Raw genomic sequence first — 16,753 nt, forward strand, 5'->3', positions numbered from 1 at the left:
TACGTTTAGTCGATTTTATTGGTGCACTACTAATTTTCATTTATTCGCATTCTTGTTTTTCCCATGACACCTCATATTTAATGCACAACGAAGTGGATTCTAACAAAGCACTTTGTGATTTCAAAACACTACCACCCTGCCTACCCACACTCTCAAATATGAATATCTTGTTTATACAATTAATTGCTATAGATAGCCAAGATTAGGGTTTTATGAAGTGGCACTTGAATTACAACACAACAAAAGCAGAACACACATCCTGGACATTTGCTGCATGAAAAGTTACAGGATTTTAGCAGGAAGCTATGGTACATGCACTGATCAGAAACGAAACAGGTCGGTTCACCCCAAACTTTTTGCATGTGCAAACTACTGAAACCAGGTTTGTGTATAGCCACCCCAATACCATCATTAGGGCCCCACTGAAGTGTTGTCTAAACAACATTAATACAGCACTAGATTTGTCTCATTTCCATTCCAAACATTTGGAAACAGGAAGAATGTAACAGCCCAGCCTTACCAGGTCAATCCTGGGTACAGCTAATGATTTCAATAGGTTTAGAAGCTGCTTACTACATACAATTTTGTAGGTCAAAATGAAAAAATGTCAGGGATAGATTGCTCTGGAGGACCGAATTAATCTCGAGTTCGCAATTTACTGGGGACTTCTGTTTAATACAGTGGCGTAGCATGGGGGTGCAGGGGGGGCCGGCCGCACCGGGCGCAACATCTGGGGGTTAGGGTTAGGGGGCGCAAATTACTTGCCTTGCCCCGGGTGCTGACAACCCACACTACGCCACTGGTTTAATATATTTCATAATCATAATAATCATCCATGTTTACTCTGAGACTGGAGGGATTATCAACGCTTGTGTTCTTTCCTATTTCTTCTCCTTCTTCTAATGAATACAGATTGTTGTGTGCACACAAATGCAGAACCTTTCTTGAAGACATCCAGCTTTCACCCTGGCTTTCTGCTGGTGCTTTACATTGTCCTCCTTTAACATCTATGCCTTTGGCTGTGAGCACCCTTCTGGTTTTGAGGAATTCGCAAGTGCAATTCCATGGGTTGCTGTCCAGATAAAGGTATCTGAGTCGAGGTAAATATTTCCAGAGACTGTGATCTATGGTGGATATATTGTTGTTCCGTAGGTTTAAAACCTGCAGGTGCCTTAAATTCTGCAGTTCCTGCTCCTTCATTCTTTGTATGCTGTTTCCTTTCAGATCCAGTCTGGCTAGTGTACTTGGGAGTCTGAAGTAAAGAAAGAAACATTGTTTTATGTAGTATCGTAAAGCAAGAAGCCTGTCATTAGGATGAGAAATAATGCCTTGCCTGAAGGACACCCAGTTAGCCTTATAGTAGAAAAGTGATTTGAAACCAATTTCTTGCACATAAACCAGACTAGGGAGTAATTTGAGCAAGGACTCATCTTTGGAATACAGTGGTTTAGACTAAATTGGTTTCCTGGGAGGCATGAGTCCTGGCACCTGTGTTTAGAAATCAGATTCTGGACTCAAAAATCTGGCCACCGCACTGAAATAAGTGGCATGTATGCTGTTTGCACATTGATCTGTTCTGAAGCAATATCAATCTCTATTCATGATTTGTTAGATTGATATCCCACCATTTCGCCATTCAGCTCAAGGCAGCATGCACAGTCACGCCTCCCCATTTTATCCTGGCAACAGGCCTGTGAGGTAGGTTAAGCTGAGAAACAGTGAGTTGCCTAGAGTTCTCCAGTGAATTTCATGGCCGAGTGGGGATTTGAACTGGTGTTTCCACAGTTCTCAGCTGACTCTATCATTATGCCACACTGGCTTTAACTTATCCCTGTTATTTAAGTATTTTGCAGTGGCACACCTAGTTTTCTTACAGTTGTTGCAGGTGTGAAAAGGGGAGCCCAATCCAGTCACATACCTTAATGGAATAGAACTAAGTAGATTTTGTTCAAGTGCCAGATTAGACAGTTGCGTGCAGTTCTGAAGTGCCCCATCTTCAAATGTGGCAACAACATTGTTGTCAAGGAACAAGTGCTTTAGGCTGTGTAGTTCCTTGAAATCTTGCGCCTTTATTCTCTCAATCAGGTTATTGCTGCAATCAAATTTCTGTAGAGTGACTGGTAATCTGGATGGGATTATCTGGAGCTTATTCCCAGACAGCTCCAGTCTCGTTAAACTGGAAAGAAACTCCGCACCCTCAAGTGATGAAAGCTGATTTTCAGACAGGAAAAGCTCTGACAAGTTTGCCATTTGCCTCATATCTCCAAATTTTAGCATTTTGAGCTGGTTTCTCTCTAACTTCAATGTCAATAAAGATGCAGGCAGATCTGAAGGGGTGCTTGTCAGTAAATTGCCATTTAAGTTGAGAAATAGCAAATTGCAAAGAGATATAAAAAATCCTCCTGAGAAAGATTGCAGCTTATTGTTTTCCATGCTAAGATACTTTAGGTTGGGTAGGTAGAAGGTTCCAGACACATATTCCATATTATTTCCATCCAAAGTCAAACTTTGTAAACTGCTGAGGGAGGAGAGAGTACTAAAAGAAAGAGCCAAAATTACATTGCTTTGTATTTCAAGTACCCTTAATTTTTGTAAACCTTCAAAATTAGATTCATGTACAACACTTATTAAATTGTCCCCCAGCTTCAGTACTTCAAGGCTTCCTGGAAGCAAGGTAGGTATGTGCCTTAGTTTATTTTTCTGAAGTTCCAAGGTCCTCAATGCATCCAGAGCTTTGAAAGTGTTATTCTCCACTGATTCTGTCCCACTCCAGGTCAGGACAAATTCTTCAAGGGCAGACATGCTGCTGATGTCAGTGATCTAGAGGACAAAAGCCACAACAAAATTATTTCTGCCCAAACTAATTCAGAGATGGATTTAGTTTCATGGAATGACCACAAATCATCATTCAAATAAATGGGAGTTATGCAAGAACAATATTATACTGTACGTGAGCATGATTTAATTTTAGCCAAACTAGATTTTGTCCATGTTTCATGGCAAGTTGGAGCCCTCTAGAGGCTTGGCATGGAACAAACACTATACTATTCAGATTTACCTGGGAGTAAACCCCACTGAGCTCTAATATTTACAGTGCTTAGGCTAGCATTGTAAAGATTAGAATATTATGAAAATTAGAATTGCTGAGTTTCCTTCTGGGATACATGTCTTAATTAGAATGTGCCTTTAGAAACATTAGTATTTCAAATTAAACAAAGCATTTGTTAGTTATAAAACAATATTTCTGTTGAATTTAGAAATATATCTTTTCATGATTCAGCAGTAAAAAATTAATGAACTGAAAAGAATTTTTTAATAATATAAAGGACGATATCCAATATATGGCAACACTATTCTGATTCTAGAATTGAAGTGTTGTGAGTTGTAGAACCATGGATTTTTAAATTACTTAGTTTGGCTTGACTGTGTGTTTTATTTGAAATATCTTCATACATAGTTCAGAGATGGTTTCTATTTTTGTAGAGCACACAAGAAAATGCTAGCATCATCTCATGACATAAATTTTGGCACTTCTTTTAGAAGTTTTAAGAAGAAAGAACAAAACAGCCCTTTGTGCAAAGGTGCTCTACAGGTTTGTGTTACAACTGGCTATCCAGTTAGTAGTTGACAAAATAATCAATTACCCTGATAAGAACTTCCATTTTTCTTTTCTGGTCATGACATGCAAATACTATTTTTCTTGCCCATGAAATTGTGATTACACTTTGTACTAATGAGCAAACAAACCTATTTGTGTAAGAACATTTATTGGTCTGTCTAATGTACAAGAGGTAAAAGTAAATTTTGGCTGTAATAAACAGATCTGTCCACACATATTAGAGCAACATTTGTCAGACGGGGTCAGTTATGGTTTTCAATCAAGGGCGCATTGGGTGGCAAACCCAAGATTTGCCGCTATGTAATCACCCACAATTGTGGCTAACACTCTGTGTGTATACAGACCCTCCTAGTATCCCTATTTTCCAGGGATGTCTCTGATTTAAATAAGTTGTCCTGGTTTCTTATTTGATCCTAGAATGTGCCGCTTTTTCTGCTTCTTTGCTTATTAAAACTGTTAAAGGGACAGGAGTAGGCTGTGCCATTTGGCAACACTGTTGCAGAACTACCAATACCATGCATTGAACTTGTACAGAGGAAAGGCTATTTTTTGTACATGTTCAAATTAAATAAATTTATTTCTCTCAATGGTAATGGAAAACAGCTGTATAACGTCATAAATATTTGAATATTATGGATGATATTTAATATATGACAATACTATTCTGCTGCTAGAACTTACCTGCTACAAGTCATATGCGTTATGTTTTGGTCACCTGATTTGCCCAAGCATTTGTGGGTTACTTACTGATAACAACCTCTGATGGATAGTCTGGCTATTGTTTGTCTTTTAGTCTGCTTATTTATGTGCTTTTATTCACCTTGTTTTAATTATTATTTTATTAAGTTGTGTTTAACTGTTGTTAAGTCAAACTGGAATCTTTATGAAGTACAGTATAAAAATATGCCATGTGTTTTAATATAGAACAGATGTGGAGAACCTTTTGCCCTCGTAAGGTTGCTGAACTATGACTCCCATTATCCCTTGCCCTTGCTGGGGTTGATGGGAGTCACAGTTCAGCAACATTTGGAGGGGCCAGTGGTTCCCCACACCTGACACCAAGCATGGGAAAGTGTTCTCTAAAATTCAGAAGAGAACACTGGATGGTGGTTTTTATTTAGACAAAATAAAAGGGAGCATATTCTTGTTCCATGTTTTAAACTGAACCTTGTAGCCCAAGGCTGTGCACTCAGAACTAAGGTAATAATAATAATATTAATATTATTAATAATAATAGGCTTAGATCTGAGTTCATAGCCCTGGGCTACAAGCTTCAGTTTAAAACATGGAACAAGATGATGATGATGATGATGATGATGATGATTATCAGCAGCAGCAGCAGACACATAGGAGAAGAGGGCTCCTGATATTGTAACAGCCATATAGGAAAGGAAATATCTGTAGAGGCAATTCTAACCCCACCCTCCCAATAAAACCTCCAGTACCAAATTCTGCATCCTATACAAAGATTGCATATGTAATAAGTCTGTCCTCTTTTGCACCTTGCCACTCTAATTTGAAAATGTAGGTTAGCTGATGAATAAACCATCCTACCTGGAGGTGTTTGATCTTGCCATGGCTGATGTAAATTCCCCTGGTAGTTTTAGCAATCTCTTTAGGCACTTCTCCAACTCTATAGCACTGCACTCTCCCTGCCAAGTCACAGTGGCATTTCCGCGGGCATGTGGGGGTTTGAGCTCTGCAAAGATAAAACAAGAGGAGTAAAAAGCAAAACAGCTGCATTTTCCTAAACAGCACCTTCCCGAGCAGCACCAGCTTAAATGTGAGCCGCAGCATGAATTTAGGTGCCATGTGTTCTTTTATACCGTAACACCTGATAAAAAGATAATACAGATGCGTGTTTTACTTTTGTTTAAAAGAGAGCGAGCAGAAAAGACAATCTCTTAACTTCCTTGGGTTAAAATATTCACAGGCATCACAAAGAGCAAAAGGTTTAAACAATGATAAGGAATCTTTATTCTGGCTGGCATGGAAATTGATCTTATTTATTGGCTGTTGCCTAATCTGCAAACACTTCTGTTATCTGTAGTTTCCTAGTTTGGTTAAGTGTGACACCACAGAATGAGTTGGGAGAAAAGATAAAGAGCTGTTTTATAGTGCGCTATAAAATTTTTGGATTTTCAATGACCCCGTATTAAAAGCATCAGGAAAAAGACCCTGAAGCTCCTCTTTTATCCCGACACACAAACATAGTTGCATGATTGATCCAGAGGAATCAAGCCATTTTACTTTGTTTTAAAAATATACTATATTTTACATAGATTTCTATATTTTACATAATTCAATGATGGTTATTGACAACATTTATTTTGAGTTATTTTAAAATGTCTATATATGTTGTGAACCGCCCTGTGATCGTCAGATGAAGAGGGACAAACAAAATTCATAAACAGCAGCAGCAGCAGCAGCAACAACGTTGTCTGATGCAAAAATGTCACTTGAAGAACTTGTGTATCTTTTGTTTTCCTAGGATTTAGTTACTGAAAATCTGTAATGCTGGAAGGCTGATTTACTATCCTCTGCTTTTCATCTGTGGATTGTGTTCCCATTTCACCTCTCACTCACCCAGAACTCCTGTACTCTTTACAGCTGGAGGCAAAAAAAATAATAAAAAAAATGAATGAATAATTCCTCATAATCACACCTACATCTTTAAGAATTCAGGTCTTCTGTATCCAGGTCTAACACTGTTCAATAGTCTGCATGAGCTCTTTGCTTTCAAACCCAAAAGTTGGAGTGATCACTGTATTTGTGCATAAAATTATTTTATATGCCCCTTCATATAGGCAGGTGTGAGTGCACTTGCCCTACTTTTCCTACTACTACTTTTTCCTACTGTGGGGCTGCACTCTGGATTTAAAGCACAATCTCCTGTTATGTAAAGCATAAGATGTTCAACCAGATGAGGGCTCCTTCTCCAGCCTATTTCTTAGCATTGTTCACTGGTTCTTGCGACTGGTGGGCTACAGATGCCTTGCAATATTTTTATTCCTGTGTGCAACTGTGGAGAAGCAGTAAAAAACCCCTGCTCTGCCATGTTTGCTGTGAGTCCAGGAAACTCCCTCTCTTTTGCTCCTAACATTCCTTTTTGGGGCCAGGGCATGTAAACGTTCAGTGGGAGTATGCTGTCACCCTCCCTCTGCTTTCTGTTTGTCAACTGCCCTAAGCAAAAGAGAGCTGTTGCTATTCTGTGTGTGCAGCTGCTATGGATGTGGCCTTGGAAAAGTCTTTTCCTCCCCCAGTGAGTCACAGCCCCTTGTACACTGTGCTCCAAAATGGTGCTTGTGTGGAGCGTAAGGAAGACTGGCATTAGTAAGGTTCTGTATTATTGCAGAAAGGAGAAATAAGAATGGTTACAATATTTGGGACAACCAGGAGGGCAACCAGAAGGCAATCAGGAGGGGACATGACAAAGACATATAAAATTATGCCTAGATAAAAATGCAAGAATTTGGGACTAACCAATTAAGCTGAATGTTAGAAGATTCAGGGCAAAATAAAGTACTTCTTCACATAGTGCATAAGCAAACATTGGAATTTATTCCTTCAAGAGGTAGTGATGGCCAAAAACTTAGATGGCTTTAAAAGAGTAAATAAATCCATGAAGAATAAAGTTATCAATGGCTACTAGCCATGATGGCTTTATTCTGTGTCCACTGGTGGAGACAGCATGCATCTGAATACCAGTTGCTGGCAATCACAAGTAGGAACCCCTTCCTGTTGCGCTCAAGTCCTGCTTGTGGGTTTCCAAGAGGCATCTGGCTGGCCACTGTAAGAACCAAATGATGCACCAGACAGGCCTTTGGCCTGATCCACCAGGGTCCATATGTTATTATTGCTGGAGTTTTTAATGTGATGGTTGCTGGCCATGCCACCAGGGCTCATATGGTGTCATTTTGAGCATTTTGTTCCAGGGGTGTGTACTGGGGGTATCATGAATTCATGCCCATCATGAATCCATTGGTTCCCTTCCTGTGTGGTCAGCATGTGGGCATCATTGGCAGCACTGTGACAACATTTCCCTGGATGCTGTTTTTATGCCACTTTGGAATTTTCTGAGTGGTATGTTTGCCCCTGTCCTCCTTGGCATGTATGACAAGAATACAGTAATTGTTCCATCAGTATGCAGGCAGTGTATTTCTTCCTGGCCCTGCCAACACAGCTGGCCATGTAATTCAAGATTGGTCTGTAAAGGTCCCACCATTTGTCCCACTGATTTCTTGTTCTTGTTGCATTTAAAGAAACTGTTGTTTTTATGTATTTAGTCATTACTCCTTGAATACTTTATTTGCCTGCCTAATAGTTTTATATTTGTTTTGTCCTGTTTTATTTTTCCCATTGGAGCAAGACTTTTGAATGCAAACCTTTTTGTCTTATGTGGCTTCTTCAACACTGCTCTTCCTTAACTACAATGGCATTCTCATGAGCTTGCATACATGCTCCAAATTTCCTGAAGGGACTCTCGCCTATAACTTGGTTTTAAAATAATGCCCTAGGCTTTGTCAGGTTTCCTTGTCTAAAATGAATGTGACTTCAAGCTCTTTAAGGTGGTTTCCATATATACCATTCAGCAACAAATAAAAGTGCTAATCAGATCCAGGCTACCACTCAATATTAAATATGTACCCACCTCCTCTCCTGTAGGCTCTTTGACTAATTTATTACATCTTGAAATGTTGTTTATGTTGGCCTGAATGTACCAGTTAATGTGAGGATAATTGAGGCCACCCATTATTACCCTTTTTCTCTTCAACTAACTCTAATTTCTTTACCTCAAGATAAGCATCAGAATTTGAGTAGAGGTGGTGATATTTCCTTCCTCCTATATTGCTTTTTTGGCTGGCTATTTCTACCCACAATGATTCTGTGATTTATTTTTTTCACCAAAGGTTTCCAGTTCTTAACATTGCAATCCATACATTATTGTGGTGCACCTGCTCTGCTCTCCTGCATGCACCACGTGAACCTTCACTTTATATTCTTGCACTTTCCTTGTTTGTGTTTGCTGCTGGTTTTATTGCTGGTTTGTTACTTGATGTGGATGGTTTTACAAGTTATTGTTTTACGGATGTAAGACATCTTGGACAATTTAATTAGTAAGGCAGGATCAAAAAAGGTGTTATGTAAATAAGAAGTTCAATGGGCAGTATGTTCCCAGCTTAAAAACAAACGAACTTGAAGAGGGATTTGTCCTTGGATTCTGGTATTTGAATGAACCACACCTGTCAGTGATAATAATCTTTATGACAGGGCAATGTTTGTTATACTGTTTCTACCTATGCCTCTTGATGAAAAAGAGTTTGCTGTCTTATCAAGAGCAAATGCTGCACTCCTCGATACACAAAGTCATTCTGAAAATTCAAAGGAAGCTGCTACTTTCCATGGTTCTTCCAACAAGCAAAGGGATAGAGGCCTTCCAGAAATTTTAAAAGCCTTCCCATTTATTTAAGACTGCAGTCATATGCACACATGCTAAAAAGCCTCACTGATATAGTGGGATTTGCCTTTGAGTACACATGCGCATAATTGGTCTATTATGCTAGCTCCATCCAGAGCCAGTAACACTGAATTTGGTCAGACAGGTTGGAGGTGCCAAGATTCCTCTTTGCAGTTACATTGTATTCAAACAAAGCAGCACAGTGGTGGAGGGAAGGAATCCTTAGCAGCCTAATTATTGGGTTTTTTTTTTAAGGGATCAAACAAAATTCTTCCCAAAATGATAGGGTATTGGCAGTACAGAAAGTATCACTGCTGGTTCTTGCCATTTATTTAAATGACTAAACTCCTGCTCTTAGAAATGATGAGTCTTCAAATAAGTTTTTAAAAAATCTTCCAAGTTTGTAAAAATCGGATGGGTGGAGAGGAGGAATTTTTAAATAAGTGTTTTAGGATATGTGATGCTAGCACACCTGTCCAAGTTATATTCTTGGAGGATAGGTGGGAGGAAAGCAGTTCTGCTCCCCCTATAACACAATATATTCGGCCAAGCAGAAGGAAAATGTGATTACCACACAGCAGATATGCTAACAGGTTTGTTTGTATCCCACTTCTTAAGTACTGTGTTACTCCCTGCACAAATGGAAGTAAGTTTGGATGGTCTATTTAGGGGACAGGCTAGTAAACTGCGAATTCACTGTGACTCTGAACACAACAAATGGAAAGGATTTCAAGCCTTATTCAAGCCTATAAGGTATTTAGGGAACTTTCCACGCTAATCATTTAGAATGTAAGCCTCACGTAAGGGACTGGTTTTTTTCACACTGTCGTACAATGCCATTTTTTTTTTTTATGTTTCTTGTATGCTGCAACAGTTCATACGTCTAGTCTCGAGACTGAGCTTTTTAGGGCCAAAATAGCCTTGTTGTTTGTTTGTTTTTTACCCGGGAACATGATGTATTTCCTTCCGATCCCGCCTTCAGTGCTTGCACTTGTGTAGAGCTCGAGTAGTGGGGGCAGAAGGTAGATCCGGCTGATCGCAGTAGATCGGGAAGGGTGTCTGACTTCCATCAACCAAACTTCCTTTCCTTACTAAAACAAAAACCTAACCTGGCATGGACTTTTGAGCACAAGAGCTCAGTTAAGACCTCAAGTTAAGTGCTAGCACTGGAAACAAGTGCCTGGGCTCAGAATGTGCTTAGAGAAAGGCACCTTGTTCTTAATTCCAAGCCCTTTGCTGTGGGTGGTAGATGTTCCTAGTAATAAAAAATGGCTCTCCCCCCCAATTAAGACCCCCTTGCTCAGCCACAGCTTCTAGGAATACGGCAGCGCTCAGATACCTCCCCGTCGCCTCGCGCTCTCTCCTGCGCGGCTTCCTAACGTCAATGCGAGCTCCCGACGGACCAATAAGCTGCAGCATTGCAGGTCGCTATTGCCGGCCGCTGCGGGAAACAAGACGCTAGGCTAGACAGGCCTGTCGAGGAAGGCTAGACAGGCCTGTCGAGGAAGGATCTTCTCACGTCTTTAAGCGAATGAGAACCTGCTAAACTCGCGCCGTCCTCGAAGTAGAGCTGCGCCGCAGCGCCCCCTCTGGCAGAGAGCAGCAGCAGCAGCAGCAGCAGCGCCCGTCGATCGACGATTTGTGGGGAATCTCGGCCCAACCGGCCTGACTGCCGAAGAAGCCTCCGTTGTGGCAGGCCGAAGAAGCCGAGCGCCGATCTGCTCGGCAGCGGTTTTCCTGCGTTGCCCTACCGGGTGACAGAAGCGAAGTCGCACCTAGCGCGCATGCGCCGCCTCGCCAGGAGAGCCGGCCCCCCACCCCTCGTTCTCCCTCAGCCGCTGCTCCGCCCTCGCCGCTCTCGAGCTCAGGCCGACGCTTCCCTATCCCGCCTCGCCTCGCGGGCACCGAGGGGAGGAGGGGGCCGTCCCGCGGGCGCCGGCGAGGGTTAGGTCGGGTCGGCTGGGGGCGCCGGTGCGCTAGCGCGGCAGGGCTGGTAGGAAGAGCGGAGGCGTCTCCCGCCGAGGGGTCACAATGTCTGGCGTGGGAGTGGGCTCCTGCGGGGGGTCGGGCTCAGGGGCCTGTGGCGGCGGAGCGGGGGCGGCGGCGGCCTCCTCCTCGTCGTCGTCTCCCGGTGGAGGCGGCGGCCTGTCGATGTTCCGCTGGCTGGAGGTCCTGGAGAAGGAGTTCGACAAGGCGTTCGTGGACGTGGACTTGCTGCTGGGCGAGATCGACCCCGACCAGGCGGACATCACCTACGAGGGGAGGCAGAAGATGACCAGCCTCAGCTCCTGTTTCGCGCAGCTCTGCCACAAAGCGCAGACCGTCTACCAGATCAACCACAAGCTCGAGGTGAATTTGTGGAGCGGGAGAGAATAGCTGCCCTCCCGCCCGCTGTGGGCTCTCTTCCGGGGAACGGGACGGAGGAGACGCTCGGGTTTCCCCTCTCTCTTTACCCCTTCAGAGGCATTAGGAGGAAGCAAATCATGGCCGCACCCTCAGTTTCCTGTCTCTGAAATGGGAATAAATGGCGAACCCCCCCTCCCCCAACTTCCAAGGCAAAGCAGTGTCACCTGCCCCATACTGTGAGGACACAGGCGCCTCCATCAACTCGTGCATAGCGTCTTGGCTATGCCTTGACCTTGCCGTCAAGGAGGGAGCAAGGATGTACGTCTATGGCTCTTCCTTGTAGGCAACAGTTATTACGGTTTTGGTGACTGGCTAAAAATTAAGCTCAGTGTAGTAGGAAGTAATGTTAGGGGGTGTGGCAGAACAATGTGCTGAAAACCCAGCTTCTGATAAATCTGGGTATAGACTTTCAGAAATCAAATATCTACAGATTTGGAGGCTCTTTGGATTCCGAACTTTTAAATGAGTCTGTTACATGGCGCTGTGGGTTAAACCACAGAGCCTAGGACTTGCCGATCAGAAGGTCGGTGGTTCGAATCCCTGCGGCGGGGTGAGCTCCTGTTGCTCAGTCCCAGCTCCTGCCAATCTAGCAGTTTGAAAGCACGTCATAGTGCAAGTAGATAAATAGGTACCCCTCCGGCGGGAAGGTAAACGGCTGCTCTGGTTCGCCAGAAGCGGCTTAGTCATGCTGGCCACATGACCCGGAGGCTGTACGCCGGCTCCCTCGGCCAATAAAGCGAGATGAGCGCCGCAACTCCAGAGTCGGTCACAACTGGACCTAATGGTCAGGGGTCCCTTTACCTTTACATGGTAATGTGAGATTCAAACATGACCCATGACCTCACTGGCTCAGTGGTAGAGCATGCTTTGAATGCAAAAGGTCTCATCTTCTGTATATACATGCTCTGTATCAGAGTGGTCTTCATTTTTTCCAGACCTGTGACCCACTTTAATTCTAACCCGGAATTGGAAATTACCTATGTCTTCTCTCAAACACATTGTCTCTTTTTCAAATGCACCTACTTTGCCGTTAGAGTGTAGGATTCGATATTATATATTTGGGGCATGAAATGTGGACAGAGCAGGGACAAGGAAATACTTACCGTAAGTCAGAAGTCTGTGTGAGCACACTACAAAAATCAAGGTGTAGGGCAGGGCTGGGAACCTGTGGCCCACCAGACAGTTAAATCCAAAATCTCATAAGCCCAGGCTAACATGGTGTAAGCAGTGGTAAAATACGAGAAAAATATGTAGTGCAAATGTAGTCTGTAATAAGCATTTTGTTATAAACTTGTTTCCATCTTTTTTCAGGAGCTGTTGTTACAATTTATTCATTGATTTACATTGTTAATTAGGCCTGTATTATTACAGTAATTGCAGTATGCTATGGAAGAAATATTATATTTTGTTAGATGGAACAAATAACTATCTCTCACAACTTTATAGTATTGGGCTGCTAAATCCAAATTATAAGTACTATTATGGACAAGACAGTGGCTACAAACAACATGCAAAAAATCAAGTACATACGATAGTAAGTAGTAGCAGGCATGGGTATGAGCATATTAGAATAAAACGTATCAGTCTTGATTATTATCATTCAGTAACAGTTGTAGAGCAATGCTGTATAGGTTAAGTCTGAATAACACACAATTCCAGGATTTTACTATGGTGCAGAAAATTTCATCCAGAATAGGACCATGCCCATAAGAAACATTGGCAGTCTGTTTTATTTCTTCAGGTAGAAAATCTTCATATTTCACCAGAATAAGTCTTCTAGATCTCTTTAGAGGACAGACAAAATAAGTTAGGGCTGCAGAGATTTAGATGATCATTAACTAAGATTAAGGCGTTGGAGCTGGGCCACAGTACAGTAGACTCCTTCCCATTTCTCGCTCTAATTTTCCCACTCACTAATTCTTATAACAGTTATGTTTAAGGACTTATAAGCAGGTATAGGATTCAGAATTGTTTACAGTGCACATATAATGAAGTTCATACCTTAATAAAAAGGATGTAGAACAGGGAGCCCATGGACTGGATGTGGTCAGCTGCTCCTCCTGATCACACCTGCAGCATTCCCTTTCCCCTACAGCAATCAGGATAGAACAGGCATGTCCAACAGGCAGTTTGTGATCTGGCAGTTTGTCCTGCACCCCCTCCAAAACAGGGCTTTCCTCCTCTCTAAAAAAAAGCTTAACAACTTTGACCTGAACCCCAAAAAGGGGGTAGAGTCTCTAACTCTGTACAGTGGTACCTCGGGTTAAGTACTTAATTCGTTCCGAGGTCTGTTTTTAACCTGAAACTGTTCTTAACCTGAAGCACCACTTTAGCTAATGGGGCCTCCTGCTGCCGCCGCGCCGCCGGAGCACGATTTCTGTTCTCATCCTGAAGCAAAGTTCTTAACCTGAAGCACTATTTCTGGGTTAGCGGAGTCTGTAACCTGAAGCATAAGTAACCTGAGGTACCACTGTAAGTAGATCGCAGTCTCTTGGGAGTTGGTCACCCCTGGGATAGAACAAAGCCTTCTATAGGCAGTCGTGTATGAGGAGGCTCTTTTTGAGCTGCATGAGGAGGCTCTATGGAGCTGCAGTCTCCAAGGCAGATGCTTGGGGTGTGAAGAGTGAGAGTCTGCATGTGTGGTACATGCCCACATTTGTCTTGGCCCTCAGAAAAGAGGGAATGTGGCCAAAAAAATGTTCCCCATCCCTATCTTAATAGTTTCAAATATTGGGGTTAATGTTCTTCTTATCATCATCAGTTTATTAATCACTTTCTATACAATTGTTTCAAGGTGATGTACAATAAAAACATGAGGCAGACATATATAAAGCAAAACAAAAACAATACAAAATAGACTCTAATGTTGGTACCATTTTAACCCTGTTAACCTGATAAGTTTTCAGCTCTGTTTCTAATAGGACTATGCTAAAAATAAATGTTGGTAGTCTGCCTTATACCAGGTTAGACTATTTCTTTGTCTAGCCTAGTATTGTCTACTCTGACTGGCAGTCTCTCTCCAGAGTTTCAGGTTGATAGTCTTTAACATTACCTGCTGCTCCCAATCCCTTTTAACTGAAGAGACCAGAGAGTCATCCTGGGATTCTCTATGTGAAAAAAGTGTTTTTGAAACCTCAGGTACGTTTGAAGTTCCAGACCATGTATTGCAAAAGATCATCTGTCTAGTAAGCTGCAATGCCATTATTTAGTAACATTAGGCTTTAAGATAGAACTTAGAAACTGGTCCACTCTTGAAATCCTTGTTATTCTATAGTAATGTGAACTTACTCTTGTCTGAACAAGTGATTGTCATCAGTTTATAATGTGACTTCAGCATACTAGTTCATTTTTAAAGCTAGCTTATAATGTTCCTCTCCTTTTGTCATTTTTTTAATAAGAAGCCCAGTACTCTGACTGTAGAAGTCAACTGTGCTCAGGACATAGTGAGATCATCATATTATCTTTTTTGCTTTCCCCCAAGTATTCTTGCATCAGAATTCTATATATTCCAAGTTAACACTGCAGTTTGTGTTAAGTGTTGGCTTCTCACTTGTGGAAGGTAATTTCTTTTTGCTAAATGCTTGTATCTGCTGGATCTTTCTAGAACATGTCTCAAATTATTCCAGAAGGTCCCCCATACCATGAGCAGTTTTTAGGGGGCTCCAAGGGTCTGCAGTAAGTACGGAGAATAAAAGAAAATCAGGTATCCTGCATTGCAAAAGTGCTTTCTGCTACTGCAGAGCCATCACTGAGTGTATCCCAATGAAGCTAAGTTATTACAAATAAATTTATACCTTTCTTTTGAAGAAGACTCACAAAGCCTTTGTTAATAAAAGTTATTTCCTATGGTATTGAAATACTATTAATATTTTATAGATTAGTACATTGTTTTTCATGTTAATCTTCATATTATTATTTGCCATGAACAAGTTAGGTCCAGGATATCTTAATGACCACCTGCAAGAAATTCAGAAAACAGAGTGCATAGAATAGGCAGCAGTTAGGTCACTCATCAGCTGTCATTTTCTGTTATAGAGCTGTATGGAAATGGTTTTTATAAAACCTTGTGTTTTGAAAGTGCCAGGGAAATGTGATATCCTTACAACAGAGTGTTACCTTGAGGAAATATTTTTTTCCATTCTGCGGCAAATGAATATCAACTGTACATTTGCTCCATTGTAATGGTGCTTTTAGATCTATGTCTATAGACTTCTGAAGAACACCAGGGTAGTTCTTCAATGAAATAAGTGATAAAGGGAAACAGCTGGAAGATAGCATGCCTCCCATTACCAACCTTTTCCTGCAGTGCGCAGTTAAAGGTCCCAGTTGAGTGTATCTCGGTTTGTGTTTGGTCACAGCTGGGCACATGAGTGGAGAGTGACCCTAACACAAGCCTTGGAAGTCTTTTTAATGCAGAGCTGTTTTTCCTCAGCTTATGATAATGAGAGTCAACCTGGTAGTCACAGTGAACCATTTTTAACTTCTGCCCAGAACTACATCTTGTGGTGAATCCATAGGTCATTCGTATGATATGTGAAAAAGTGCCTTTGTCCTGAACCTACTGCCAGTCAGCTTTATCGAATGACCCTCAGTTGTATTATGAACAAAGTGAACATTTTCTCAATGTTTGTTTTATTCATAATATTATAAGCCTCAGTAATGTATTTCCTTTGAAGTTGTATTCTGAATTTAAAAGAGCCAAACAAATGCTTTAACTAATATATACATAGAGTTAAAATAGGTTTCCCTTAGGCACATCACTTTAAACTTTCAGGGTAAAAATAAAATAAAATATTCTTCAGCTGGTACTTACTTTACTGAAAAATGTGTGTTGGTAGGCTAGATAAGCTGCTTTCAGTTATTCTCTTCAGAGGATCCTGATGATAATAGCTGATTTCTAAAAATAAATTGGTTGAGACTGATGAATTTGATCCCTCATTGAGTATGACTGAGCACAGTGCTAGCTTCATCCATTGCAGTATCATCCAGCAGAGTGGTTCTAAGTAGTAAAGAGTCTGTTGTAGTCAGACTTAGAAGGAAGTGGATTGGATCCCTGGGTATTTGCTGTGATAAATTTGTTAAACACTTGGAAGAAAAAGTTGCTTGTATCCTATTGTCCCAACTATAGTGTCAAGTTGCAATATCTGTGGAGCTGTCCAGTGTACTGTCTGTTCAGGTATCTTGGAATCAGCTTTGGTTGGTGTTTTCTGAGGAAGTGGATGAGACGATTAAATCAGTGAATCCAACCAACTACAGGTGCTCTCAACCCT

The 16,753-nt window shown here is 41.6% G+C and overlaps 2 protein-coding genes across 8 annotated transcripts in view; one reads left to right on the forward strand and one right to left on the reverse strand.

Moving 5' to 3' along the window:
* LOC307213069 (nephrocan-like) lies at nt 1-10,980 on the reverse strand. 6 transcript variants are annotated; one of them, XM_079970792.1, is made up of 5 exons: nt 10,853-10,980; nt 5,174-5,318; nt 1,919-2,820; nt 801-1,252; nt 1-668 (listed from the first exon to the last, which is right to left on the reverse strand). In XM_079970792.1, the coding sequence occupies exons 1-4, from the start codon at nt 10,861-10,863 to the stop codon at nt 805-807; spliced, it is 1,506 nt and encodes a 501-aa protein (XP_079826918.1). In that variant the 5' UTR covers nt 10,864-10,980; the 3' UTR covers nt 1-668; nt 801-804. The 6 variants fall into 6 exon arrangements, with proteins under 6 accessions (XP_079826918.1, XP_079826920.1, XP_079826922.1 ...); XM_079970794.1 differs by having other exon boundaries at nt 10,743-10,877; XM_079970796.1 differs by lacking the exon at nt 10,853-10,980 and adding an exon at nt 10,597-10,697.
* GOPC (golgi associated PDZ and coiled-coil motif containing) overlaps nt 10,944-16,753 on the forward strand; it is a 21,278-nt gene continuing 15,468 nt past the window's right edge. For both annotated transcript variants that reach the window (XM_079970802.1, XM_079970803.1), the window contains exon 1: nt 10,944-11,426. In XM_079970802.1, coding sequence (XP_079826928.1) covers nt 11,109-11,426 — 318 coding nt within the window. In that variant the 5' untranslated portion in view covers nt 10,944-11,108. The remainder of the gene's footprint in view (nt 11,427-16,753) is intronic.

The sequence above is a fragment of the Podarcis cretensis genome (genome assembly GCF_951804945.1).
Source record: "Podarcis cretensis genome assembly, chromosome: 3".
Lineage (NCBI taxonomy): Eukaryota > Metazoa > Chordata > Lepidosauria > Squamata > Lacertidae > Podarcis > Podarcis cretensis.